The sequence below is a fragment of the Amphibalanus amphitrite genome, unplaced genomic scaffold, assembly GCF_019059575.1.
Source record: "Amphibalanus amphitrite isolate SeventyFive unplaced genomic scaffold, NRLGWU_Aamphi_draft 000328F_arrow, whole genome shotgun sequence".
Lineage (NCBI taxonomy): Eukaryota > Metazoa > Arthropoda > Thecostraca > Balanomorpha > Balanidae > Amphibalanus > Amphibalanus amphitrite.
Genome location: NW_024881823.1, coordinates 280,913 through 308,550, shown reverse-complemented (window position 1 = coordinate 308,550; position 27,638 = coordinate 280,913). Strand labels below are relative to the sequence as shown.

General features: G+C 49.1%; 1 protein-coding gene across 1 annotated transcript; it reads right to left on the bottom strand.

The window, feature by feature from the left end:
* Positions 1–611: 611 nt before the first annotated feature.
* Positions 612–23,227, bottom strand: LOC122388612 (vegetative cell wall protein gp1-like). The gene is made up of 3 exons (XM_043379811.1): positions 22,979–23,227; positions 2,303–2,407; positions 612–1,919 (listed from the first exon to the last, which is right to left on the bottom strand). The coding sequence occupies exons 1-3, from the start codon at positions 22,988–22,990 to the stop codon at positions 993–995; spliced, it is 1,044 nt and encodes a 347-aa protein (XP_043235746.1). The 5' UTR covers positions 22,991–23,227; the 3' UTR covers positions 612–992.
* Positions 23,228–27,638: the final 4,411 nt, after the last annotated feature.

Here is a 27,638-nt window from a genome sequence, read left to right as displayed (position 1 = left end):
ACTGACAAATGACAGGTTTGTACGCATACGAGAGTTAAAAATAGAGCTTCTGAAGATGATGAAACTAACTGGCGCCCTCCTTCTTATTTGGTTGTGTGGAAAGCTCCTGATTGATATGATAATCCTTTTTTATTGGGCACTCGGCAGGGAATGACACATTTTAATGACATTTCCATTAGTCCGGTCTCTACGTTTATGCAGCCTGAATTATGCACCAATTGTATGTCCGTGTAAACGTGTATGAGCAATTATTCATCGTAGCTCCCAGTATCTCAAAATAACCTCAATCTTGTCACGAATAATGCAACGAAAATTATGAAAAGCAATGAGCAAATATTGCAGCGTAAATGTAACATACATACATGTTTGGCTATGGCTATGTATGGCTATGCGCTATTAAAAGTGTTTGAGGTATGATTAGATTGTTCTATTTTAGCACTGAATAAGCAGTTTCTGTGTTTCTTCATTGGGCCTAGAGGTGACATGACTGACCTGACCTCAGCTGACCAGTGTGGAAAAACGAGCTAAGAGAAAATGCTATTTAAAAGTTTAAGAAAAAACACTTGTGATTTGAAAACATCCCACACATCCCCTCCCCTCAGAGTCGATAGTTTCGTAATTGAAGTGTATTTCTCATGTGTCCCCCTCCCCTTGTTTTATGAAAAAAGTTATCAAGGCACTTGAAAAGGAGCTCCGAGGTCTTGCTACAAGATTCAAATCATACACAAATCGAAGTTCCGCTCATAAGTTATACAATAAGTTACAGTCAATAAGTAACAGTCGTCAATCATCAGCATTCTCCCACAACATTACATAAATTATTGATACAAATACATCATTTACAACACATTTTACACATGGAAGATAGCAGCTGGGCTTATGAGCCGTCATATCCACTGGCGCGTAGGTATAGTCCCATTCGTACACAATACACATAAGTAGTCCGTTCTTCCAGTTCAAACATCCTTCGAGTCTGTCTGACCCTCCGACACTTATTCCTCTCCCTGCGCTTCCTCTACCTCCACAACATCTGGGACCGGATCGACAGCCACCTGAGGCAGTGGAGCACCGGCTGCAGGCCCAGGGGTGCTGCTGGGGAGAATCAGCTCCCCCTCACCGTCATCCTCCTGCTCCTCCGCCACTACCGCGGCCACCGACGGTGGCGCCTCTGACGGCCGGTCGCTGAAGTACACCGGCCGGTGGGCAGCAGGAGGCAGGTAGCCCTCGACAGGACGCGGGGCGGACGATCCGTACCGTGCCCTATGACGACGAGCAGGGGCCTGGGAGCGCTGGTAGGCCGCCTGAGGAGGCAGGTAGCGTGAGTGAGGTGCAGGACGGTGAGGTCGCCGGGCGTGGTACTGCGGCCGCCGGGCTGGGTACAGAGGCCGGTGGACCGGTCGCGATGGCCTGGAAGCGGGGTAGGTCCGCTTCGGGGCGGGGGTGCTTGGCTCAGGAGCGGCTGTCGTTGGTGCTGCTGTCGTTGGCGCTGGAGTAGTTGGTGCTGGTGTAGTCGGAGCCGCAGTGGTTGGTGCTGCAGTTGTAGGCGCTGCTGTAGTTGGTGCCTCAGTAGTTGGTGGTGCAGTTGGTGCCTCAGTAGTCGGAGCCGCTGTTGGTGCCTCAGTGGCCGGCGCCGCAGTCGCCACCTCTTCCTCATAGGCCGAGATGTCTTCCTCCACCGCGTGGTACCCGTAGTTGCTGTGAGCGGCCTCCACGCGGGCCTCGCCCTCGTAGGTGACGGTGGCCTGGAAGCCGGAGACGTGGTCGGCCGTGTAGGTGACGATCTGGGTCCTTCCGTCGGGCAGCAGCACGCGGTACTCGCCCGTCACGGTACCCGAGGCGTCCTGAGCCTCGGAGCGGGAGAACTCCAGAGCCTGGTCCTCGTCCTTCACGGCGTACTCAAACTCGTATGGGCGAGCCTTCTGTAATCAAAAGAAGACGGGAGAACTTTGATTGTTAGTGACATAATAATCACTCATTGTTTGCCGTTGCATCAACTCCGCAAACTGAAGTTCTAAAAAGTAAAATTAAGAAATGTCGTGTGTGAAGCCATAAAGCATGATAACTGTCAGCATAAGTGCATGTCGGGCTATCATTACCAATTTTGCTACCGCATGTGGTACAGTCCCTCCCAGATTCGGTTGGTCACCGACCGCATGATTTGGTGATTCCATCCGAGTCCAGGTGGGCGGTGGCGACATCTGAATGCGAGCACCAAAACCACAGACTGCCGTCACCCTTCCACCACACGGGATCCTGGGGTGACGCTGTACGGTTCTTCGCTCTGTCGGCTCCTATAACTGACCTCGTGATGGTGATCTTCATATGTAAACGGCTCCTCCGGCGGCGCCAGGTCATACACGGGTGATCCGAGACATACTGTCGCGCAGACCGCGGCCAGAATCAGCACCTGAGAACATAATAATCATAGAATGGTCAGAAGGGTTAGCGGTGCATGGGGCGCGGACGACGCAAGGGAGAAAGATTTGCAACAATCGACCGTTTTTTATCATGATTGTCAGTCAGTATCAGTATGTTTTCTTTCTTTCGGCAAACGTAAAGCAATAAAGATTAAAAAGTTGATTTCTGGACAAGATCGTAATAATAGATAAACGTTCTCCTGATTCAGGCATTCTATTATAACCTTTTCTTTATTGAACTGGGGAACTAAGCGAGCAGAAATGTGCAAAACAATTGCATTTTACGGCTTTTCGGAAGCTGTTTTCTAAATAGCTCGTTGGGCAAAGGGCAGGCACTTGTTGTAGCAACAGGTCTCTGGAAAGTTCAAAACACAAACAATGCAATATTTCGCCAATATCTAGATAATCCCATTTGACGATTTCTTTAAGTCATGCTACATTGGCAAACTGCAACATTCCATATCCCATATGTTGCTTGAACGCCGTCCCATAGCGTGGCACCATTGCAAAACTGATACCCAAACGTGTCATGAAATGACTGAATTGGCGTGAAGAAATCGGCGGCGCAATGGGCGCGATCTTTACGATTGCTGATGTGAACTGGCTCGTCACCCATTCGGTCCGAGCGCCCGTGGGAGTGGGACTCTGCGCGCCCGGCGCCGGTCGGTCACCACTGCCGCGAGCTGCGGACTGCTCCGATCGCGACCGGCACGGCGCTCACTGGGGTGAAGACCGCCTGTATCGAGGGCGAAAGTGTTCTGGTGGCAGACGGGCCCCGTGCTGACCGACCCGGCGGCGAGGATGCTGCTTCGCCCGGCGCGGACAGATTCACTTTCGGACGAGTGTCGTGCGCGGACTGCGCGGCAGATGGGGAGGGATGCAGCCAGGCACAGGAATGGGACAGGATGTGATCACTGACTCCCGATGGCACTGATCAGGACTGGATGACTTGAACGTTATGCTTATGTAATAATGCAACAAATTATCTCGAAGTCGTTGTTCTTAATCATTATTCTCAAATAAATTTGATTCGCATGATTGAATAGACGGATTGACAGAGCCGAGGCTCGTGCGAAGCAAAGCTTGTTGCACCGTTATTGCCTCCTCGTCCTGCTAAACGTCCGCACTATCCACCTGGAACGTACATACGCCATCACTCCACACCGCACTCACGTTCATGGCTGCAATCCTCCTTGTCCTGTCCGGTCCTGTCCAGTCCTCGAGCCACTACGTTCAACTGCCGCCCAGTGGGGACTCCTGTATTCTTATACGGTCACACACAGGTCCTTGGTGGTGTGTAATTGGGTAGGTGGTGGTCAGCGCGCATCGTCCATCGTGTGTGACCTGCCCGCGGTCATTGGAGCGTGCCGGCGGAACTGACACCGGAAGGACACTGACGACGCCCCTCCGGCCACGGACGGGGTCCCACGCGCTTCGTGTATCGGTCAGTCGACGGCGACACGGTCCCTCCGGAGATGTCCCGAGACGAACATTGACGCAGCGTGGCGGACACAGCGCGACACCATAAACCCATCTCTGTTTCGGGACAGCTCTCACGGATGTTGAAACACAGGGCCATCACCAACAAATACAGGATGTTGAGCTGATGGTATAATAGCTCACAGGTCACGGACCATGAGCATTGAGTTGTGAACAGGTCACAGATCGCTACCTCAGTCCGGACCTATCACCGGGGGTCGTTGACACTCGACTGAGACACGAGATCCATTCGACCGTCCCGGCTTAAGAACGGCCGAGAGCATCCACCCCCGTAACACTAAAATGACACTATTGACCAGGGATGAGACAACGCCCGTCGCCCAGTCAACCATCTTACGGTAGAGAGCATTTTACCCTCATGCAAATAGTGCAGCCGTTTCTGAATAAGCTGCCACTTGCTGAGTTACCGCCGCTTTTTTCCGTTGTCTTGATAAGTTTGAATCAAATATCAATCAGACATCAACCAACAGGGGATTTTCGATCAAGAAGTTAGCAGCTAAACTATTGGAGGCAAACATCTTCGCAAAACACTTACCTACATATATTCCAAGGGAAAGTCTGCATTCCATTTCAGACCTCTTCTGTTGCCGTCTTTTATTACAAAAATCCCCTTTTCACGGCTCAGTCTGTGTAGTTCGTCGAACCCGATTTGAAGTTTGTATGGAAGAGAGCCATTTACCCCGCTTGTTTTGCTCAGCGCTGATAATTTAGGTCGCTATTTAATTTTAGGAAAAATATGCGTTTGATGCGATGGGTTCAACCTTCGACGATCAGCAACAACTTCAAGAAAGGGGTAGGTGTGTGGACGTGTGGAACAGTGGAACAAACCGTCGCCGAACACTGACTGATCAATGTGCTTGCATTGAAACGTCAGCGAGTCCGGAATAGTTGATGCTTGATAAGAGGGCCAGACACCCTTGCTTTCAAGCTTCGCGCAAAAGTCAAGGTCACCCGATTGCTGAGCCTAAATCAGCAAAGCCCATGAGAACATAACCCGACGATTGCGGTAAACGGTTCTGAACCTACAAGTCACGCAGTTACTGGCGAAGAAACGCAGTAACACAGCTTGACGTTGGCGTGGCATTTTTGAGCAAATAGCCACTAATACACACTCATTGACCTAAATTCACTTATTCTTCACATTGACGGACGTCGCTGGAAAAGACTTCATACAATTATCACACGTTAATTTTCAGTAACAGCCCGAAGCGCAGCTTGACTTCGTTAGGTATGGCGGTCGCCATTTGTGTTTGTCGGGTGTTTCTCACAATTATCAGTGATGCGCGCCGAGCTATTTCACAAGGCCGGTCAGTTCCGCCCCATGGGAGGTCGACTTCAAGACCGTGGCAAGGACGCAGCGCTTCAGTGGCACGGCAGTTCAATGGTACGGTGGGATTCGGGTCATTTATTTTACCGGCGCACGTCAGTCTGGACGCGAATGGTTTGTTTGACAGCATTTATTAATCAAAAGTGTAGGTGCTCATTTTGCTCGTAATGAATATCGCTGAGCAGACCGTTGCGTGAGAGGCGGGCCCAAACTTTTCACAAGCGTCACTTCGTATAATACGTGTATCTTATTAGTGCTTACTTCTATTTGAAATAAATCTTTAAAAAAACATTAACAATTCTGCATCCAATCTTGAGTCACAGCAGCCGTGCTAAGTTCCAACATCTAAGGTCAGCTATATCTTTCACTTTTGTCCAAGTAATGTAGTAGACTTAAGCAATTATTTCATGAGAAAATTCACTGTCTTGACAATTCCTTGAAGACATGATCTGTCTCACAGCTCCACACGGTCTGTTCCACTCATCAATTTTCTTGGCACGGTTATTCTTTGGCTGACGTAAATGCCGGTATCAAAACATAATTAAATCATTATGTGTCCGTTTAAATCATGTAGTTGACCTGCTGTTACATATCGATACAATATACAATGGCTGATTGTTCTTTCGTCCACAGAGGTAGGTAAACGTTATATTGGTATGCGAATGCGTGGCTGTTATATTTACATATATAAAAATCAAAATGTCCGTATGTATGTATGTATGTATGTATGTATGTATGTATGTATGTGACGCGTCAGTCACGCTTGGCGGGCTATTGCTCCGGAACGGTGCGGGCTACGGGGGTGGAATTTTGGGCGCAAGTCGGACGCGTGCATCTGTTTGTCGTATCAACTTTTCGAGGGGGTGCGTGCAACGGTGTGCACGTGGCGGGCGCATCTTTGCAGCATTTTGGGCCGCGGCCTGCTTCGGGCAGACGGCACGCGCCTTAAGCCCTTGTTACACTGCCGAATTTTCGTACACGAATGTGCACGAATATGCAAGTCATCCTATGTCGCGGACCGATTCGGGATCTTTCTTCCACGGTCTTGGCATTTCGCAGACCAGTCGTTGTCCACCGCGCGACTTTTACGGTTCGTCACGACCGCCACGAATATTTCATGAAAAATGAAAATTTCGTGGCCGTTCGCCGAACTTATAATAAACGAACATGATCGCCTAACAGTCGCCGAGTCGCCACCGACATGTCGCTGCGTGCGCCGACTTGTTGCCAAGGTATCGCCGACTATTCGCAACAGATTCGCCATTCATTCGCGATGTTCGCCGAATCATGGATCAGCTTCGACCCGCGCACGATTAGGGGGGCCCCCACCCGTTCTCTCCAAATCGGTCTCTGTCGGCGAACTGCTCGCCTCTGTCGGTGAACTGTTCGCCGATTTACTACACGACGTGATTCGGCGACAGGGTCGTGGCCAAAATTCGGCAGTGTAACACGGCCTTTAGGCTCAGTTTCTTCGCTGCAAAACTGGGTGAAATCAGAGCCGGAAGGTCACTGACCTTTGGCAATGAATACCGGAACAGAGCACCGCCGGCCAGGAGGAGACGCCAAATTTATTCTGGCCATAACTCGGCCGCTACTGGGCCGATTTTATTGAAACTTGATTTATTACGTTGCACGTAATGCTGTCCCTCTTTACGCTGCGCGTAATGCTGTCCCTCTAGTTTACATATATAAAAATCAAAATGTCTGTATGAAACGCGTCAGTCACGCTTGGCGGGCTGTTGCGAGGCGACGGTGCGGGCTATGGGGGTGAAATTTTCGACGCAAGTCGGACGCGTGCATCTGTTTGTTGTATTAGATTTTGGAAGAGGTGCGCTCGGTGGTTTGCACGTGACGGGCGCATCTTTGCGGAATTTTGGGCCGCGGCCGGCGCCGATCAGAGAGCACGCGCCTTAGGCTCAGTTTCTTCGCTTGCAAAACTGAGCAAAATCAGAGCCGGAAGGTCACTGACCTTTGGCAATGAATACCGAAACAGAGCACCGCCGGCCAGGAGGAGACGCCAAATTTATTCTGGCCATAACTCGGCCGCTACTGGGCCGATTTTAATGAAAATTGATTTATTACGCTGCGCGTAATGCTGTCCCTCTAGTTTACATATATAAAAATCAAAATGTCTGTATGAAACGCGTCAGTCACGCTTGGCGGGTTATTGCTGTGGAACGGTGCGGGCTACGGGGGTGAAATTTTCGACGCAAGTCGGACGCGTGCATCTGTTTGTCGTATTAAATTTTGGAGGGGATGGGTTCGGTGGTTTGCACGTGGCGGGTGCATCTCTGCCGCATTTTGGCCGCGGCCGGCGCCGATCAGAGAGCACGCGCCGTAGGCTCAGATTGTTCGCTGCGAAAACTGAGCATTGAGCAAAATCAGAGCCGGAAGGTCACTGACCTTTGGCAATGAATACCGAAACAGGGCACCGCCGGCCAGGAGGAGACGCCAAATTTATTCTGGCAGTAACTCAGCCGCTTCTGGGCCGATTTTATTGAAACTTGATTTATTACGCTGCGCGTAATGCTGTCCCTCTTTACGCTGCGCGTAATGCTGTCCCTCTAGTCAATTATAAGAGACGAATTAGAGCAAATTTTCTTAGCGGGCGCAGCACCCGCTCGTAGCTTTGTCTCAGTAGAACACGCATCGAATGCTAATGAACCTTCATATTAAGACGATCAAATGCTGACCGCTACCATTGCACTAGCAGGGTGATTTAGTAACTATGAAAGAGTCGACACTTTCACCCGCCCTCACGACCGGCCATAGCCCGAAGCGAGTACCTAGTCCATATCGTGGCGTCCGGCTAGAGCTGGCGGTCCGACGGAGTGCCCTGATTCAGGCACAACCGGCACGACCCTGCCTCATTATACCACACACCCGCCGCCTCTCAGACTCAGATGATGGGGCAAATTGGTGCAAAACAACGCCTGCGGGCTGTCTGGCGGAATGTTTGGGGTGGCGGCGCCGGGGGCGACGGAGAGGCTGTTTAGAGACGCCTCGGCGCCAGGTCACGCAGTGGTTGGTGTGTTGCGCCACTGCTGGTCGAGTGTTTCCCGGCAGTTGTGGTGGCCGGCGGGCATGCTCGGTGACCGGGCTTGTGGGGTGTCTACTGGAGCGGCCCGGTCTGCGGAAAGATGGACAAGCCGCACGCCTTCGAGTACTTGATAAGGCTCGGCGAACTATGTGACATACCTATAGCTTCAGCTTGAACGTGCCCATCGGCCATCGGCTTGTGGAAAAGTGATGAAAGAATTGGGATGATTCTCCGCCTCGTGATCGCACGTTTTGGACTTTGAATTGCATGAATCATTGAAATATGTCGAACCGATGAAATAGTAACTGGTCCCTTGTGCCTTGGAGTTGCCTTCAGTGTAGTCAAGCCATGAACGGTGATTTGGAAGGCCTCAAGATAACACTTTTTGCTCAAGTAACTCCATTGAGAGGTTGACAGGTGAGCACTGAATCAAGTAACCTACTCTCCATCCAGTATTTTACATGGGCCAGGTGAAGTTTCGTCATGGCTGCTCCCTTCCGTCTTTTGGACTTTTCTTCTCCGGCTGATTGATGATGTATAGGTACAATCGCTTGTCGCCGAGTGACATCAATACAATATCAATAGCTATATCACCAGCCTATTCTGTTAGTTGTTCAATGAGTCTTTAAATGCGCAGTTCGGAAAGGAGAACGAATGCTGTTTTCGAAATGTGCTGAATTTCTAGACTGCCAGTCCCAAATATAGCGACAACCATTGAGCGATAGAAAGTGATTCACATTAGTCGGTGACCATTGCGAGCAGCTGGGTGCCGGAGGCGCGGCCATAACCGCCTAACGGCCACCTGGACTGCTGTTGTGTTGGCCCCGAGCCACAACCAAACACCGTCCGAGTCCCAGACCAGCACCAGGGGCTGGGGCTGGCCACCATTGCACGTGCCGGGCCGATGGCATCAGCGCCGAGCAACACGCCCGCAATACAGCTGCGAAACTGCCGGATGATATATGGGCTGTTTGCATGCAAATGAGCGTTCAGCTGTTAAATAAAGGATGTTGATGGCTTGAGAAATATCGGACGGATCGCTTGCATTGCGTTCCTAAATCCTATACATGCGTTGCCCATTCCAAACACGCATGTGTCCCTGAGACATTCTTTGATGATTATTTGGAAACTTGAGGTGTCTTACAAGGATATAAATAAGGGTGTGGAAATATCGCAAGGTTTTTAGGGTCTGTTTCTTTAATTATCTATCTATTTATTTATTTACTTATTAAGAACGTTCTCCGCAGTGTCGCAAAATCTTATTTTCGTTTTGTAAGATTAGGCCCGTTGAACATTTATTTCTTGTCCCGCATCGTTTTGATGTCAATAAAGGCTGTTTTTGTTTTTGTTTTGCTTGGTTAGAATCGCTTGGTCTGACGAGACGGTTTCGGAGCCGGTATGATGATAGGAATTAGGGCGAGACATTGGTCTGGGCGGGCACCCTAGTGAGCATGTCGGGGCTGAGCCTACCCAACGGGCCAGGCCACCCAGCCCCGTGATACTCACTGCACCCGGCTACGGGCGTGCTCCTAAGTCACGCGTGACTTAGGAGCTTCACGCGTGCGATAAAGTTGCCCGGTCCAGCCCGGGGCAGCCGGCAGGGGATTGCGGCGTGGAGGAAATATTGTTGGCTGTCCTGAGGATGGAAACGACAGAAAGGCGTCAATGAATGCCGCCAATGACATGTATAAAGGATTTGTGCAGCCCCTCCCCCTCGCGTGTGTAGCAAGGGAATTAAGAAAAGAAAGAAAAAAAGAAGGAATAAAAAAGCTGCATCTTCTTTGCGGTTCATCAAATACTGCGGTCCTCTGTCATTCAGCTGGTTGTAGCAGAGAGAATAATTCGCTGCTGTAATGCTGTCGGTAGTAGAGCTGGTGATACAGGGGAACCTGAGAGTCGTTGAAGAGATCCCGAGATAGATCTATAGAGAGATCCAGATAGTGATGAGATCCTGAGATAGATGTAGGTATCCTTATAGGGATCTGGATACAGATAGAGATGAAGATGAGATCCTGAGAAAGATCTTGGGATGACGTCCACCTGGGAGAGATGTAGATATAGATCCACCTTGCGTACAAATACATCTGATGGAAGATGCTTTTTAATTTAGAGGCTTGATGATTCTGTTCGTTGTATAGACCATGATGCACGAGATGCTTCTTCACTGCTCGGATTTGGGATAGAGGGATCCGATCAGCTGGGTTTGCGGCACAGTTGGGCAGGTGAAGAAGCATCTCGTGCATCATGGTCTATACAACGAACAGAATCATCAAGCCTCTAAATTAAAAAGCATCTTCCATCAGATGTATTTGTACGCAAGGTGGATCTATATCTACATCTCTCCCAGGTGGACGTCATCCCAAGATCTTTCTCAGGATCTCATCTTCATCTCTATCTGTATCCAGATCCCTATAAGGATACCTACATCTATCTCAGGATCTCATCACTATCTGGATCTCTCTATAGATCTATCTCGGGATCTCTTCAACGACTCTCAGGTTCCCCTGTATCACCAGCTCTACTACCGACAGCATTACAGCAGCGAATTATTCTCTCTGCTACAACCAGCTGAATGACAGAGGACCGCAGTATTTGATGAACCGCAAAGAAGATGCAGCTTTTTTATTCCTTCTTTTTTTCTTTCTTTTCTTAAATTCCCTTGCTACAAATGGCGCCCAAAACGTGGGGATTTGATAATTCTCAAATTGTGAAGCTGGTAGACTGGCACAAGCCGCCGAACCCGAAGTTGATGAATTGAAAGTCAACCGTATGGAGAAGAGGAAGAAGTTGAAGAATAGAGCAGGTGTTTGAAATACTGGCAGCAGTGGAAATGAGCGTGCTGCAGGGGTCGATATGAAGAAAGAGGATGAGCTAAAGAAAGCTGTGTGAAGATGATGAAGCTTATGATGGTGGCTGATGACAGGGAAGTTGAAGAATTGAGCAGGTGTTCGAAATACTGACAGCAGTGGAAATGAACGTGCTGCAGGGGTCGACGTGAAGGAACTGATGAGAGGAAGCGGTCTTACGAATACTGAAAAGGACATAGAAGAAGTTGTTGAAGATAAGATAAGGAAATGAAGCTGTCTCATGAACAAAGGATCAGACTAATACAGAAGACAGGCCGAAAATGAAACTTGACAATTGTTTGCATCAGCATATCAATTCTTCTACGTTCTGCTGTACAACAAGTCCAAGTCACGGTCAGCTGCTGTATTGCAAAGGAGAGCTCGAACTTTCTAGAGTATTGAGGATAAAAGGACAGCAATATCAAAAGCAGAAGAGGAAGAAGAACAGGCGGAATGCTCGTGTTGTACTGAATCAAAATCAAACACGGTCGTCTTCACAACACAGCCAAGGCGATGATCATTGATCATGTTGGTGAACGAGGAGAGGGTGCCAGGATGCTGCAAGACCAACTGCCAAACGATCCATTCAGATGGGCTGCTGCAGAGATCACCCACCTGGGCTGCTGCGACGGCTGTCACCTGGTCCGCCGAAAGGTCGCTACCTGAGCTGCCACGGAGGTCACCTGTGCTGCCACGGAGGATGCATTGCCCTCGCGTGCTGCCCCGGGGGTCACTCAACTGAGCTGCCGCGGAAGTCGCCTACCTGAGCTGCCACGGGGGATGCATTGCCATCGCGTGCTGCCTCGGGGGTCACTCACCTGAGCTGCCGCGGAAGTCGCTTACCTGAGCTACCACGGAGGCTGTCACCGGGTCTGCCACGAGGGCCACCTACCTGGGCTGCCACGGAAGTCGCCTACCTGAGCTACAACGGAGGCTGTCACGGGTCTGCCACGATGGTCACCCAACCGGGCTGCCACGGGGATGCATTGCCCTCGCGTGCTGCCTCGGGGGTCACCCACCTGAGCTGCCATGGAGGTCGCTCACCTGAGCTGCCACGGAGCCTGCCACCAGGGCGGCCACGGAGGTCGCGGCAGGGTCGGCCATGGAGGTCACCTTCCCGGACGGCCACGGGGGTCATCCACCTGGGCTGCCACGTAGGCTGCCCGCATGGGCCGCCGTGCAAGCTGCCCACCCGGGCTGCCATGGAGCCCGCCGTCCGGGCTGCTGTGGAAGCTCCCCACCCTGGCTGCCGTGGAGGCCGCCCCACCCAGGCTGCCATGGCAGGCTACCACCCGGGCTGCCATGGAGGCTGCTACCCGAACTGCTGTGGAGGCCGCCCACCTGGGCTGCCATAGAGGTCTTCACCCTCCTGAGAAGCCGCTTACCGGACGGCCACCGACGACATCGGGCTAACCAAAGTGGTTGGTGCCCGTGACCCGGATCTGGTGAGCGACAAACTGAGGTGGGAACGAGGAACAACAGGTGCGTGTGTGTACTGTACTAGGTATACGATGTCATTTTGTAGGCGTTGCGGAACTTAACATGATTGTGTAGATTTAGATGAGTAAGGGGTGTGACTTTTTTGTATGAGTTGCGAGGACGCAACTAGGGTTGTTTGGACTGAAGATGTAGCACGCTACATCTTTAACATTTAACGTAGAATCTTTTCGGCACGGCTTGGTCCGGCAGTCTCCCCCCCTCGCAGTCCGGTCACAGGCCTAGCCCTCCATTCACTCACCCATCGCTGCTACCGGGTGACGCACAGCTGAGCGGAGCGCTACTGCTGCGCTCCCCTCCCCTCTCATTATTCACCCCCCCCCCCCCCAGTCACCAGGCCCACCATCCCCACACATCACTTTTCTCCATCTCCCGCAACGAGCACTGTCCGTGGGAATAGCCGCAGTAGACACATCTGCGAGAAGACGATGCCGCCTACATCAGTACGAACCGTCGAGGCACAGCTGAGTCAACAAGCTACGTCAGGACCGCGGCCGGCGGCGGCGGCGAGCGAGCACGTTAAGGTACTCTGTCACTTGTCACGTACTCTGTCAGGTACCACAACAGCTGCGCCGCGCTGAGTCCCACGGAGGGAATGGCAAAACCAGAAAGATCCTACGGCAAGCAAAAACGCTGTAGTTCCAGAGGTCTTCGCAATGGGCAGCCGTTAAACTCTCATTACGACGCTCGCCTATGGAGACAGCTACCGCAGGATGAGCGATCCGAGCCTCCTCAAATAACGCTGGATCAGTCAGATATGTCGACAGATCATGGAGCAGTGTCAAGGATGGATGCCGGCTGGAGCACACAGCCTCCTTTGTCGGGCACAGCAACCCAGGGTGAGTGAACCTGGCAAAACAGCCGGGTGACCGACCTCACAATGGCCTCATGAGGTAGTTCCAGAGATCTCCGCAGAGGAAGAAGGCGCTGACTTACGGCCACGCCCCGGTACGGTGGGCGGAGCAAGAGTGACGTCACAGGGGCGTTGGCGGCAGACGAAACGGAAGGAAACAAAAGTTTGAATAAAAATGAAATTGAAGAATCCAAGTTAAAACTCGAAGATAACAAACATTTCAGGGATTGTTTTATGCCAGCGATTACTAAAATGATAAAGCACTCAACACGAAGACGATTCGACGGCCAAAAATTGCAGGCACAGAGGAGCAGGGTGACTAAACAGGACAGAGGGCGCCATCTTACGGCCCCACCCACCAGAAGAAGGCAGAGGAAGATGACGTCGCAAGGGCGTGGCAGTCACCCCTCCCCCCCAACTATAAAAGGGTGCGCCACCCAACCAGAAGGGGAATCACAGTCGAGCAGCCGAGGGTCACAGTCGAGTAGCCGAGAGTCACAGTCTGCAGCCGGAGCCGGAGACGACATCTGGAGGCCGCCGTCAGTCCGGGGTCACCCACAAGAAGCCTCTTCAGTTCGAGCGACCAGAACCGAGGACAGCAGTCGACGCTTGTGACTACACTGAGAAGCGGAAGCGCAGAGAAACTCCAGAATGTGAGTGTTGTTGAAAAGTCTGCTCAATCCCTGATCCTTGCCCCCCCCCCCCCGTCTGCCCAGCCTGCCGTGCCGTGACGACTGCCAAACATTTTCGGTTGCCATAAAATGCACTCTCAATTGGAATTGGAAAACTTAAATTACTTTGAACTTATTGGTCCAGACACCCTAGTAGCATATTAGGATCTGAATTTCGAGGTCATGTCAGAGTCGCCAGCAACTCGTTATCGTCCGTTGGAATTCACGATTAGGCCGCGAGCGAGATCCTAAAAATTGAATAAGCAGCTCAGTGTCACGAACGCTGAAATTGATGACAGGATGCGTGACAACATTGAATATGTCTTTGTCTTTGGTCAAACTGGTTCGTTCGATTTATTATAATCGGCGGAGGTCAAGTGCGATTTGAGGTTGGAATTCGTTTGTGAATGAATAATGGTGTAGAATCGTGCTTAATTCACTAAAAGTTGCATTGCGAAATTATTGGTGATATTGCTGGAGGAATTAATTGCGAAGTCGAAATCAATTATTGAACAGGTAAATACGGCTGAAAGCGAATGAAATGTTTTAAGGTGGCGACTGATTCATGCGATCGATCTACGAATATGGCTATGAGTTATGATTTTCGACAGATACGAATGCTCGAGCTTACGGCGGAATTTCTTCTGTTACTTAGGTGCAGAGTTGAGAGTAGTGGTTTGAGGTCGACGGTTTGACACCTTGCGACTTTAGATGGTCCTTGTACTTTGCGTCATTGAAGTTGCGAAATGTCGAGTAAGAGGTAGATGTAGAATTGTTTGTGGTTAGAACTAATATGCGACTAATATAGGTACCGATCGTTGTGCTTTTGTAGAATAAACACTAGAAAAGACCATCTTTGTTGGGAAACGATTAAATGGGACAAGGAGTTCAATTTAAAAAAAAAAACTTACGTAGAACGGAGCTGATGACATGTCGAACAGGGAGATATTGCAGCGATATTTTACCAGATTCACACTCACTGACACACCCGGTGAATCTACCCGGCCCGAAGAGACCGCACACACCAGTACTGCACCGCGAGTGATGACGCGCCCATCGCGGCGCGGCCTTGACAACTGTCGACTGTCGACGCGGCGCCGGCCGGTGGCCGTGGTAATCGTCGTTCCCGACGCGGGCGTTGAGCCGCCAGAGGGCGCGAAAAGCGGCCACAACAGGGCAGTGGGTTAGCCGTAATTGGGGCGCGGGCGGTAGGTGAAGGTCATTGTATATAGGAGCATGGTTAGTTGTGGAAAGTTGCAACGGGGTAAGAACGTAAACAGTTAATGCATAATTTTAAATATGACATGCTATTTGATATTTAGGACTGCACTTCGTTTGATGCGCATTGTTTACTGCTAATAGGATGATTTAAAATAGATTCCCTATGAAAGGCTAGGGACCCTATGACAATATTCTGGCACTCTATAAAGATAATTTGTTTAGGTAACTAGTAGCCCATCAGAAGCTATCGAACGAGTTTCAAGGAGTCATTTCCGTTTGAGCATTCAGCAATTCACTATGATACGGTGGATCACAACCAGACGACAGATCGGTGCGTACTAATTGGTTCTAGATTATCTGATGAAATCAAGAGCGGTTCAAGGTCTGCTAGGATTGTTTACGAGAACTGATGATTAGGTTCACGCGTGCAGCAGCAATTAGGACTTGAGATTACGATTAGATGCGTTTCTGTTATTCGCGTTCTTGAGAGTTAGCGCCAATAATTACTCCACCAATATTGGCACAGGGCATTGTGAGGCACAGACGGCTTGTTTGCCCGTCTCCTATGGCGTAGCGTTTACCAGCATGACCGTATGAGACACAGATGCACTTCTCTAAACCCACGTCCAGACCGGAATAATAAGAGGGACACGCCGTCACGTACGCAGGGCATATGCACGTTTTCCGCCAGTGGTACCGGCCACTGTTAATTTTCCCGCTTAGGTAACACTGGGTGAGAAGGCAGTGAGAGGTTTCTACGGCAGGGGGAAGGGGAAGATTGGCACAGTGTGCAGTGGAGAGTAAGTTATGCCAAAGGCAAGAAGCCGAGGGTCAGGGGTGAGTCACCCAAAAGTGCGGATAAGGCGAGCCGTAGTGTCCCGAATAAGTCCTCATACTTATTTTGTAAAGGTACCTTAATCGGTACTGGACAGCCTCAGGGGAGGGAAGAATGTACTCCAGGACACGTAAGGCCTTGAAGAGTAAATCCCATGGTTTAAGGAGAGTTCCTGAGGAGAGTTCCAGGATATGAACGGTGGTCCCTGGGTCGTGAACGGAGGTGTTACACGCGGACCGGAAGAGGGCATAGGTAATCTCTCCCGGATAGAGAGATAAGTCGGATGTAAACCGCGTATATGTGTACCATAAGTCTATCGGACGTGTAGTGGATCCCATAAATTAGCAGGGTGGATATTTGTGCAATTATTCTGGACGGCCCTGCGATAAGTATCTTAGTCGCCGGTTAGCGGAGCATGCATATGGATTTCGGAATGAGACATTTATCTCGCCGGGGAGACCCTGGTTTGTAAGACGCCTAACACTATCGGAGGGAATTTCGGGGGCTATCAATTAAATTTGGGTGAATACATGAAATGCAAACGTAATGCGAGCAAGGGTGTGAGAATGACGACGCATGAATCTTAGAATAAGGCCGATAGGAATTTGATAGAATTCGGTTACGGCAGTCGAACAAATGATTCTCGAGGGCAGTTAAAACTAGCAACGCTAATACGAATTAAGTGGGCAATTTTCTTAATGGGAAGGCCAGTATAGGAATGGGTGACTGGACAAATGATCACATTCAATTTATCAATGTAATTACCACCCATATGTTTGGCAGTGGTCATCGGGACTTCGAATGCCCTGTCCTTCACCTGCCCAACTGTGCCGCAAACCCAGCTGATCGGATCCCTCTATCCCAAATCCGAGCAGTGAAGAAGCATCTCGTGCATCATGGTCTATACAATGAACAGAATCATCAAGCCTCTAAATTAAAAAGCATCTTCCATCAGATGTATTTGTACGCAAGGTGGATCTATATCTACATCTCTCCCAGGTGGACGTCATCCCAAGATCTTTCTCAGGATCTCATCTTCATCTCTATCTGTATCCAGATCCCTATAAGGATACCTACATCTATCTCAGGATCTCATCACTATCTGGATCTCTCTATAGATCTATCTCGGGATCTCTTCAACGACTCTCAGGTTCCCCTGTATCACCAGCTCTACTACCGACAGCATTACAGCAGCGAATTATTCTCTTCGGCTACAACAGCCAAATGACAGTGGACCGCGGTGATTGATGAACCTCAAGATGTAGTACTTTTCTTTACTCTATCCATGCCTTCCTTCTTAAATTCCCTTGCTACACGTGCTAGCGATGGGTGTGGTGGTCTGTGAGGTTCTCCGCTAGAGGCCTGTTCCAGAGAAGGTGGGAGGGCGCCACTGCTGCTGTGCAGGGGCTCACCCTGAGCTCCAGTACGCACAGATGGCGCTGTCGAGTACCGGAGGCTTGTAGTACTATACCTACGCAGATGACTCTGTAGTGTTGCACTGCTAAATGTTCAGTATTTAAAGGCTCCTTGCCATATCCGGCGGCATCGATTATCTCAGGCAGCATTTGTCAAATTGTCAGGGGACTCAGATTTGTTATTCAATAGGTAGAAATCACGATTCTAACGAATAATGTTTTAACTATTGACTATTTACTATTGAAATCAAAAACCTTTGGTTATTAATTTGGAATGTCGATCCGTTTTGCAATTTCTATGACATCAAACCTCGAAGAAAAACGTCAATAGACCAAAGATAGCGACGCCTAAAAGTACCTACCTATCCGATGAATTGCGCGATTTCAGCTTCTGAAAGCCATTTGCATGCATAAGAATTGTCAAGTTATTATTTCAACCTATTTTCGGTCAGGTCGAAGGTCAGATCACCATAGTTCATCTAAATTCAAATTTTCCCGATTTACGGCATTCTTGTACAAATAAGGTACCCGTAGCTCGTGGATTTGTAAAGCTATAGAACACCGCGAAAGAAAAGAACATTTTATTTCATAGGCCTTGCTAAAGCCCCTATCTGAACAAAATATCAGATTTGACCTGTAGTGTTGACGGTTTGGCCTCCTGATTTTAACCTACTCACTCAACGAAATTGCTTTGGCCGATTAGCCCTGGTTACCGGCAACTGACATCCTACTCTCCCGTATACTCGAGATAAAAAGCTCACCTTGTCCAAGGCCCCTGTCCTAACCCGGTGCATGCTTGCGCAATGCTGAACTCATTATTGGCAATCCCATGCCATACCTGAAGAGTTCTCCTTCCACGCAATCACCTGGTCACATTGGCTGTCGTTATTATCCCCACCCCGGGGGTTCTGTGTTCGGTAGTTTAATCTCGCGTAGACCGTCATCTCACAGCATGATACCGGACAGGCGTTACCTCAGAGACACGCAGACCACACCCTCGTGGCTCCCGTCCCTCCTCCTGCTCTGATTGTTACCTCCTCTCCCTCTCCCAGGGCCGTCATCATGGCACCCACAGCAGCGCCACCGACCACCTTTCCCCGTGGGGGTGGCATACATTGACCGGTACGGCAGCGGTCGGCCGAGCCGCGTCATCCCAGCCCCGCCGCCGCTCTCCCGGTGCTCGTGATGACGTATGGTGCCTCCGATGACGTCAGTGCAGTGACCCAGCTCAGTGCAGGGTCACTTACCGTGACGATTTTCTCTAGAGCGAGACGACAGAGCGCGGTGTGAGGCAGCGGAGCGCGAGCCCAGACAATGCTCCCTCTTGCGACCAGCTGTGGAGCGCAGAAATTACTCCGCCAGTCGTCTGACCACTGAACTGTGACGTCATCAGAGTTTGAATCTAATGGACGGATGCGCTGCCCTCTTACCACTCTGTATTTATGTCGGTAATTGTGTGTCATTTTGGCTGATTCAGCGCCTCATGCCCCCGCAGGTAGTGAAGTGAAGCGGGTCGTTGTGGTTCATTGGTTCTCGACTTGTTATGATCCATGAACGCTTTTTTTTTGTCACGGGCTGTAGTGACATAACGTCAGAGGCCAGAAGCAGGTGATGAAGCTTTGTCGGTCGCACCACTGCGTTTAACCATGACGACGGGTGGTTTTCTTTGTTGGTGTTCTTTGAGCAGGAAGTGACGGAAAGGCAGGCATGAAAGGGTTTCAATCATCACGCAAAAGAACCTGCAATACTTCTGCAAACCTGACATCCAATGGGCTTCAGGTCTAGCAAGAAGTATATTTCATTTTTTTTCTTAATGACATTTACAAAGTTGTGACACATCAGCTATGTAAGTGAATGATTTATATCTCTCGCCAATTATGATTCAAATCAGGCATGAGACAAGCATCCGGAAGCGCGCATTCTCATCATATTCCTACAGTTACTCGACGTGAAGACGATATTTTTTATAACTCTAGGATGGTATTTTGCCGCATCCACGTTCCTCATGAAGCGCTCCAATCATGCTTCTCTGTCGCTGATTCTGGATTTCACTCGGCTAGCGTCGTTCGTGACATTCGTCGCTGTCAGTTGTAAATAGCGAACAGGGGCGCCCGGGCGGCGGTTGGCCAATTCCGTCGTGTGCGGACCCCGGCCGATTCCAGTCCAGTGCGCCGAATTCAGAACCAGGTATCGCAACCGCGCCGATTACGTCGCCGACAGTTCGGGTCCATTTGCCGTAAAATACGGCCGGGCAGGGCCGGTCGGCCGAACTCGAGTAATGTGTCCCTCCAGCGGGGTGACGGCAGGCGAGTTCTTACCCCATCCCATACCCCTGCTCATCAATCGACATGACACACGGGCCGGCGGTCTCTTTCTCCGTCTAAAGGCCGAGTTTTTATTGTACAGAGGAAGGAGTGCCCGGAAGGGACGTAGACAGACTTTAAGACCAGCAGGGCGGTAGTAATCTCGTAAGCGGAGCCCAACCCGTTCATGGCGATATGCGCCGAGTACCCTATGACGACATAGAAGCCCGCAGGGCTATGTCTGAACCTTGATGGAGAGCAATACATGTAGACGACACGGAAAATGGGATCCTGAGTCACTGAACCGGGAGGATAAAAAAGAATAGGTGCTTAGATGGATAGCAATGCCACTGAGGCTAACAATGCCACTGAGGTATAACGATGCCACTGAGGTAATAACAATCCCACTCTCATCGCCTGGGGATTCAAGATAACAGGAAATATTTAATCTACTGTACAGATTGTATCATTTTGGCTACAAAGTAAATTTTTGCGGCAAACATAAGGAGATGCCGTGTTTGTCAAAGCCGAGTTTGCATCAAAATCATGCAATCTTATCTGTGACAGCTACCTGAAAGTTATTTGGTGGAGCTACTTAAGTAAACTGTCTTAGATAACAGGCTAGCCAGTGGCCACAGTTCGAAACATTTTACCTGTGAGACATCCCGGTTAATTGTGAGACTTTTCACACCCACGAATCATGGCGCAGACACGAGCAGACAGTCATGACGACAAAAGTGACAGTTGTGTTATCGGTCACGAATGCTGATCGTTGCACCTGGCTGCAGTCACATCGAGACTCTCCACTTCGGGGTGTGACGGTCTAATTCATGAACAAGATCTCACCATCCACTCCCGTTGTTTCCGTGCTTGTGCCCTGGTGCAGTGATGTTGAAATCAAATCACTGGTGCAATTGTGCGTTCTGCAGCCTTCCCCAGTTTCCAAGGCACATCAGCCAAGCGGCAAACAGTGCTAATAGAGTATGATCGCACAGAACAATGAGAAAGGGGTCTCCTTCCAGCTCTGATCTCTGTTGGCGTAAACAAAGTGGATCGCAATTCACCCTCAGAAAATTGTGTCAACATCACGATACAAAAATACCTAGATCGATACAATCGCGACATTGCATTTTCGCATATCTGCAACATGGAAATCATTCATGTGACCCGTGATCCAGAGCCCAGGAGCATCACGACCCCAGGGAAGGGATGCCCGATCGTCCGGTTCAGGTCACGATTGGCCAGAGAGCAGTGACGGGAGGAATCTGGCGATGACCGATGTGGGTGATATCTTTGAGACCGGACCAGTGCGGAGTGTCGCCATGGTTCGAAGGGTGCCTTCCCGATCTGTCCACTGTGCCGCTCCCTTCGCTCTGAGATCTGTTCACCATGAGAGGGTCTATCCCCCTGAGTATCATGATCGCTCAGAGGCCCAGCCGTGCCCTCGCCCTGCCCGGTGACATAGTGATTTATGTCCGGCTCTTCCAGTTCCGACAAAGGTCTGCTGTATAGAGAGCAGCTGTTTCGACATTTACACGGAAGATGTGATAGGTTTTGTCAGCCCTTTAGAAAGTATCGGTGCATGTGAATGCTTCCTGTCTTTATACCACTTTCCATTGATCTTCGCGTAATGGTTACTGTGTCAGTTTTTTTTTCTTATGGCCTGATTTTGGCCGAGATCCCCCCCCATTCTGCCTCATTTAAACATTCTGCTGTGTTGTGACCAGCATCGACCGATTATATCGCCGACGACTAGAGTGGGATTTGCGAAATACGAACCCCGGGAGCAAACACACCCACTCATGTCTCAATTAACTTGCTGAGTCATTCAATGATGATGTTTGCTAACACGCTGAAATATCTGCGTTTTCAATAAATCTCTCGGCATGTGATAGAGAATAATGGCCAATGGGCACAGATACACTGAAAAAAAATAATGACACCTAAAAGGGGTGTTTTTTGAAGCGTACCAAAAACGCGCAGTTTTCTGGAGTCCGATTACACCCGGAATCAGACACTTTCTAGGGTATTATGACACTGGTTGAGGGTGTATTTTACACCGTACGTCGTCAAATGATTCCCGGAATCATACGCCTTATGGAATAAAAATACACCCCAAATCAGAGTCATAATACTCTAGGAAGTGTCTGAAGTGTCTGATTCCGGGTGTAATCTGACTCCTGGAAACTGCGCGTTTTTGGTACGCTTAAAAAAACACCCCTTTTAGGTGTCACTTCAGGGAGTAATCGGATCTTGAGGGTGTATTTTGATCCCACACGGTGTATGATTCCGGGAATCATTTGACGACATGTGGTATAAAATACACCCCAAATCAGAGTCATAATACTCTAGGAAGTGTCTGAAGTGTCTGATTCCGGGTGTAATCTGACTCCTGGAAACTGCGCGTTTTTGGTACGCTTAAAAAAACACCCCTTTTAGGTGTCACTTCAGGGAGTAATCGGATCTTGAGGGTGTATTTTGATCCCACACGGTGTATGATTCCGGGAATCATTTGACGACATGTGGTATAAAATACACCCCAAATCAGAGTCATAATACTCTAGGAAGTGTCTGATTCCATGGGTATGTACTGCTTCTGAAGCTTATAGGAACGATTAGCCAGACTGCAACGAGACTTTAAATGTAGCTTACAATTGTCTTCACCCTTGCAGCTACAATTTTATCTATTGACGATGACGTCTTCTTTTCAATCAGTCTTTATACCAGATATTGTCAAATGATTCTCGGAATCATACACCTTATGGGATCAAAATACACTCTCCAACAGAGTCATAATTGCAGTTGTTAACCACGTGACGCAAATTAACAATACATGCATGTCATTCTTTATTTTATATGCAACAATAAATTCCAAAACATTTGGGCACGAAATGTATGGCGAAATATAATGAAAACTTATCGTAAGACTCATGGGTCCGTGACTCAATTCACCGTAAGGAATTACTCACATTTCAACAATGTTCCATCAACCGGTGATTATTGCTACTTACTTAGGTAGAGTTATTCTGCAGCTTAATGACATAAAAACTTACCTCAGTCTCCATGGTGCGTTGCTATCTTGTCCTACTTCAAAATTTCGCCGAGTGCAGGGCGCCTCGTTGTTTAAATACGCATGTTGAGCGAAGTACAAATAATATCTGAAGTTTATCGTTAAAGCACTATTACTTGAAGTAAATCTACACTTTAAACAACGTTTGGCGACATGAAAAGTGCGTTAATTCAAATAAGTTCCTCTGCCCGCTCACACCACACGCACCCACGTGGGCACACTTCCGGCAACTGAAGTCAACGGCTTTCCTAACGGTTTTCCTGCAAGGTCGAGCTATTTCATCTTCGTGGCGGACCGCCATGGCTAGGACACAAATGACGTCACACGACAATGCAGCTTGCTGATTGGCCGAGCATTGACTCAAACCACTGGACCTGAGCTGTGGTTCGCACCAGGGTTACAGAGTCAGAGTCAGAGTCGGGTGGAGTTGACAGTTGTGGCCGGAGTCAGAGTCGGAGTCGACGGCGACTTTGGAAGCCGGAGCTGGAGTCGGAGTCTGGGTCATCGAAAATCAATTGATACTGCAGCGTATCCGGACAAATCTTTGCATGGCATTTCTTCGTCGCGCAATTCTTCGTCCGCAAAACTTCGTCCGCGCATTTCTTCGTCTCCGCCTTTCTTCGTCTTGCATTTCTTCGTCTCGCATTTCTTCGTCCGAGCATTTCTTCGTCCCCGCATTTCTTCGTCCGCGCATTTCTTTGTCTCGCATTTCTTCGTTTCGCATTTCTTCGTCTCGCATTTCTTCGTCTCGCATTTCTTCGCCTCGCATGTCTTCGTCTTGCATGTCTTCGTCTTGCATGTCTTCGTCTCGCATTTCTTCGTCTCGCATTTCTTCGTCTCCGTATTTTTTCGTCTCGCATTTCTTCGTCCGCACATTTCTTCGTCTCCGCATTTCTTCGTCTCGCATTTTTTTTCGCAAATCTTCGTCCACAAATTGACAGTGCAGCCTGCTGATTGGGCTATTGCCTATTTCATCTTCGTAGCGGACCAGCCATGGCTAGCTCACACATGACGTCTTTCGGGGCATTGATTCAAACCACTGAACCTACACCAGGGTTACGGAGTCAGAGTCGGAGTCCGTTGGAGTCGACAGTTCTGGCCGTAGTCGCGGTCGGTTGGAAACGACAGTTCTGGCCGTAGTCGGAGTCGGAGTCTATATTGGAAGCCGGAGCTGGATTCGGAGTCTGATTCACCGAAAATCTCTTGACTCTGCAGTGTTGGTTCCTACCACCAGTGACGTCAAAACAATTTCTGTAATAATTTAGTGTTTTTTGATACTAGTTGGTGTAATTTCACTCAGTTGAGCGTTTTCGTAATCCGTGACTCGCTTATTAGGTGTAATTTGACCCTCAGTGGTGCCATAATATTCCGGTGTCATTTGAACCCAATGGGGCTCAAATGACACCGGAATATTATGACACTACCGTGGGTCAAATTACACTCAATAAGTCATTTGAACGGAATATTATGACACCACTGACGATCAAATTACACCTAATAAGGGAGTCACTGATTGCGAAAACGCTCAACTGTGTGAAATGACACCTATAGGATATAAAAACTCCTTATGATAGCGTCAAAAAACGCTTAGATGTGTTATTTTACACTGACACCGTGCAGGGTCTTTTGACACGACACCTAAAATGGGAGTCAAAATTTTGGGAGTCAAATGACCCTTGGGTATGTGATTCTGACCGAGATCAATTTACACTAAAAAACGGTGTATGGACACTGTTTTTCAGAATCGGATTACACCATGGGTGTCAGTTGATTCCCAAATAGGGGATCGTGATTCCCGGGGGGAGTAATTATTTTTCTCCGTGTAGGCTTACCGGCTTTTGAATGGTGCGAGAAGCACGGAAAGGTGGGAGCTTGCCTGGTCCGGAATATATATGTGCTTAGTTAAAAATCTGATCAATATTATATGCAGCCATAGACCAAGATATATAGTGGTCGCATCCCGACGCCGTCGTTTTTTACACCTATGGCTCGACGTTATAGACGAAATGCTATTCATGGGGGTTTGCTAATAGCATCGCTTGACGAATTAATAGGTCGTAATTACCTGGATGTTCACACAACGTCCGAATGGTGCTACCTGAGACCAGCCCGTGCAAGGAATCGTGTGGTGACCGGTAATCGGTACATGTTTGATGTTTCTGATGCCCCAATCAGTAAGACGAGATAGCCCAATAACAGTGGCGTAACACTGTTTTCTGTGTCAGCGCTTCAGCAATGGGCCGGATCACAGTACGCCGCATAGCCGGCGGGAGATATAAGAGCTCTCGGCACATCTCTTATCTGAGACGACAAAGACCGAGGGGAGAACTGGAACGGGCAGCGCTTTTGAAACCTGCCCGACGGTGGACGGTACAGCGAACCCCAGCCCAGGGAATGGCTGCAACACGGTAATTAGTGCGCCGTAATTAGGCCAGCCGACTGCCCTTCGTGTGAATCAGTATCGAGCAGCTGTAATTAGCCGAAGTGCTGGTAAAAACTAAAAAGCATAGGGGAGAGTGGGGTAATTTGGCCGCTTTTTTTAGAAAACGATGTAACTAAAAATCGACAACACATTTCTGCATTTTCTCAACGCTGACAGGTGTGGCATACATTTTACTTTCGTGGACAGTAAACTTGAAATGATAGAATAACTACTTATATTGAAATTGTGACGTATTACAAAGGTCTGCAAAGCGGCCAAATTGCCCCACTAGCAGGGTTATTTGGCCGGGGGTGTGGGGCAATTTGGCCGGTGTTAGTTTGAGGCCATGATTTTTGTTATAGGCGAGTCAGCTTCACGTTCAGCAATGACGCGTCTCCTACGACGCATTTGAAGCATTTTGGTGGCATTTTGGAGGTTGGCTCAGCCGTCACAGGGGTCGAAAATAGTCAAAATAGCGGCTCCAGATGCGATGACAGTTTTTTACGAATAGCTTTTGAAGTAATCAAGCTAGGCCAAAATTAAAAGTACCACCGTAATTCTCTCGTCATTCCGCATCGAAACATGTATGTGTTGACCTCGAGAGGTCAAGGTCAAAGGTTTGCTTCAGGTCACGTTACCTCAGGTCGCTTGACCTCAAGGTTGCGTGAGTTCAAGGTCATCATGTATATCATTCGATGCGCCTTGACGAGCTGAACACAATGAGACCATTTGCACGGCTGTATCTTTTTTCTGTAAGTATTTATTAGCAAAAAAGCGTTAGGTAAACTTTGATGACGTCACATGCCCTTACAGTTGTCCAATAGGAAATATGGCATCAAGGTAGTCAAAGTTGGTCATGAATTATGTCCTTTATGGTATAATTGACCATGACAACTCGGCTGTCCCAGCATAGTGACTCTGAGCGCACCGGCCAAGTTGCGCCGCTAGTCCCGGCCAAATAACCCCACATTGCCATTCTGAAAATTTTTGTCTATAAAGTCGTTATGGCTGTACAGAACTAGATGAAATTGCTCTTGGAACCGCTGAACACGCTCAAGAATGGCGCTATAATGTTGGAATTCGTTTACAGCCCAAATACTACATGTTATACAAATTTTTGAACGAAAGTGAAAGTTACCATTTTCTAACGAAATTCACGTTTTATTAATTTTGAATAAAACTAAGAGGGGGAAAGTTTTGACATTTGTTCTCGAGTTAGTTCTGCCGATGACAAATGAATAGAGACTAAAGTTATTTCATTCACTTTTATCAGCTTTCGTACAGGTGGGGGCGGCCAATTTACACCACCGGCCAAATTACCCCACTCTCCCCTATTCCTTCTTCTTGACATGATATGACCACAATGCCTAACGCCGCTTCTGCTATAGGCTTTACGTAGACTACAATCATCATCACTATCAAAACACTACCACCATCGTCATCATCATCATCATCATGGCATCATTTAATTATTAGTCTGACGTCATACAAATATTAGCTTGATGTGGTCTGTTTGGACATGCGACTCACACTCCCCTGCCTCTGCCTCGGTCTGTTAGTATCCCCTCTGCCCATCGTTAGCCGACGCTGCGCCGCGCCCTCCCACCCGCCTCCAGCACGGGCAGAGCGCCTTCGAACTGCCTCCATGGGTGCTGCGCCGGCTGCGCCACACCCCGCACTCCAAGGTCGGAGCGCTGACCAGCACGGCCTAACGACGCCGTTACGGCGCACGCACCGTGTGATCTGTCCGAGGGAGCGGCGTGATTTCACATCGCCCAGCTGAGAATCTGAAGCAGCTCCGAGGCGCGCTGTGTGACGATTGTTGCACAAGCTGGAATGGTAAAGTGTGTGAATGTTTGCACCAGATTGAATTGCGTCGAGACGTTTATAAAGGGTATTTCGTATTCAGTTATGAAAAGTCGACTGGTGCTTTTGTTGCTCATTTTAAAACAAAGTTAACTGAGCGAATCTTAACAATTTGCAGCAAACTTAAAAATAGGCATGAATTTCGCACGGTTTTAATGGGCGTGGTCCGCTCGGCGGCGGCGCACGGTGTCGGGGCAGTATGCGTGCACCTGGCCATTTAACTGCTCCGCATGTGTTTCGTGCGCGCGGGTTAGTCGTCCCGCGTGGCATTCTGAAATAGACGAACTGACCTGACAGCTGTTTTCATCTGCACTTTTGCTCGCATTTCGATGAAAAACAATAAACATGCAATGTC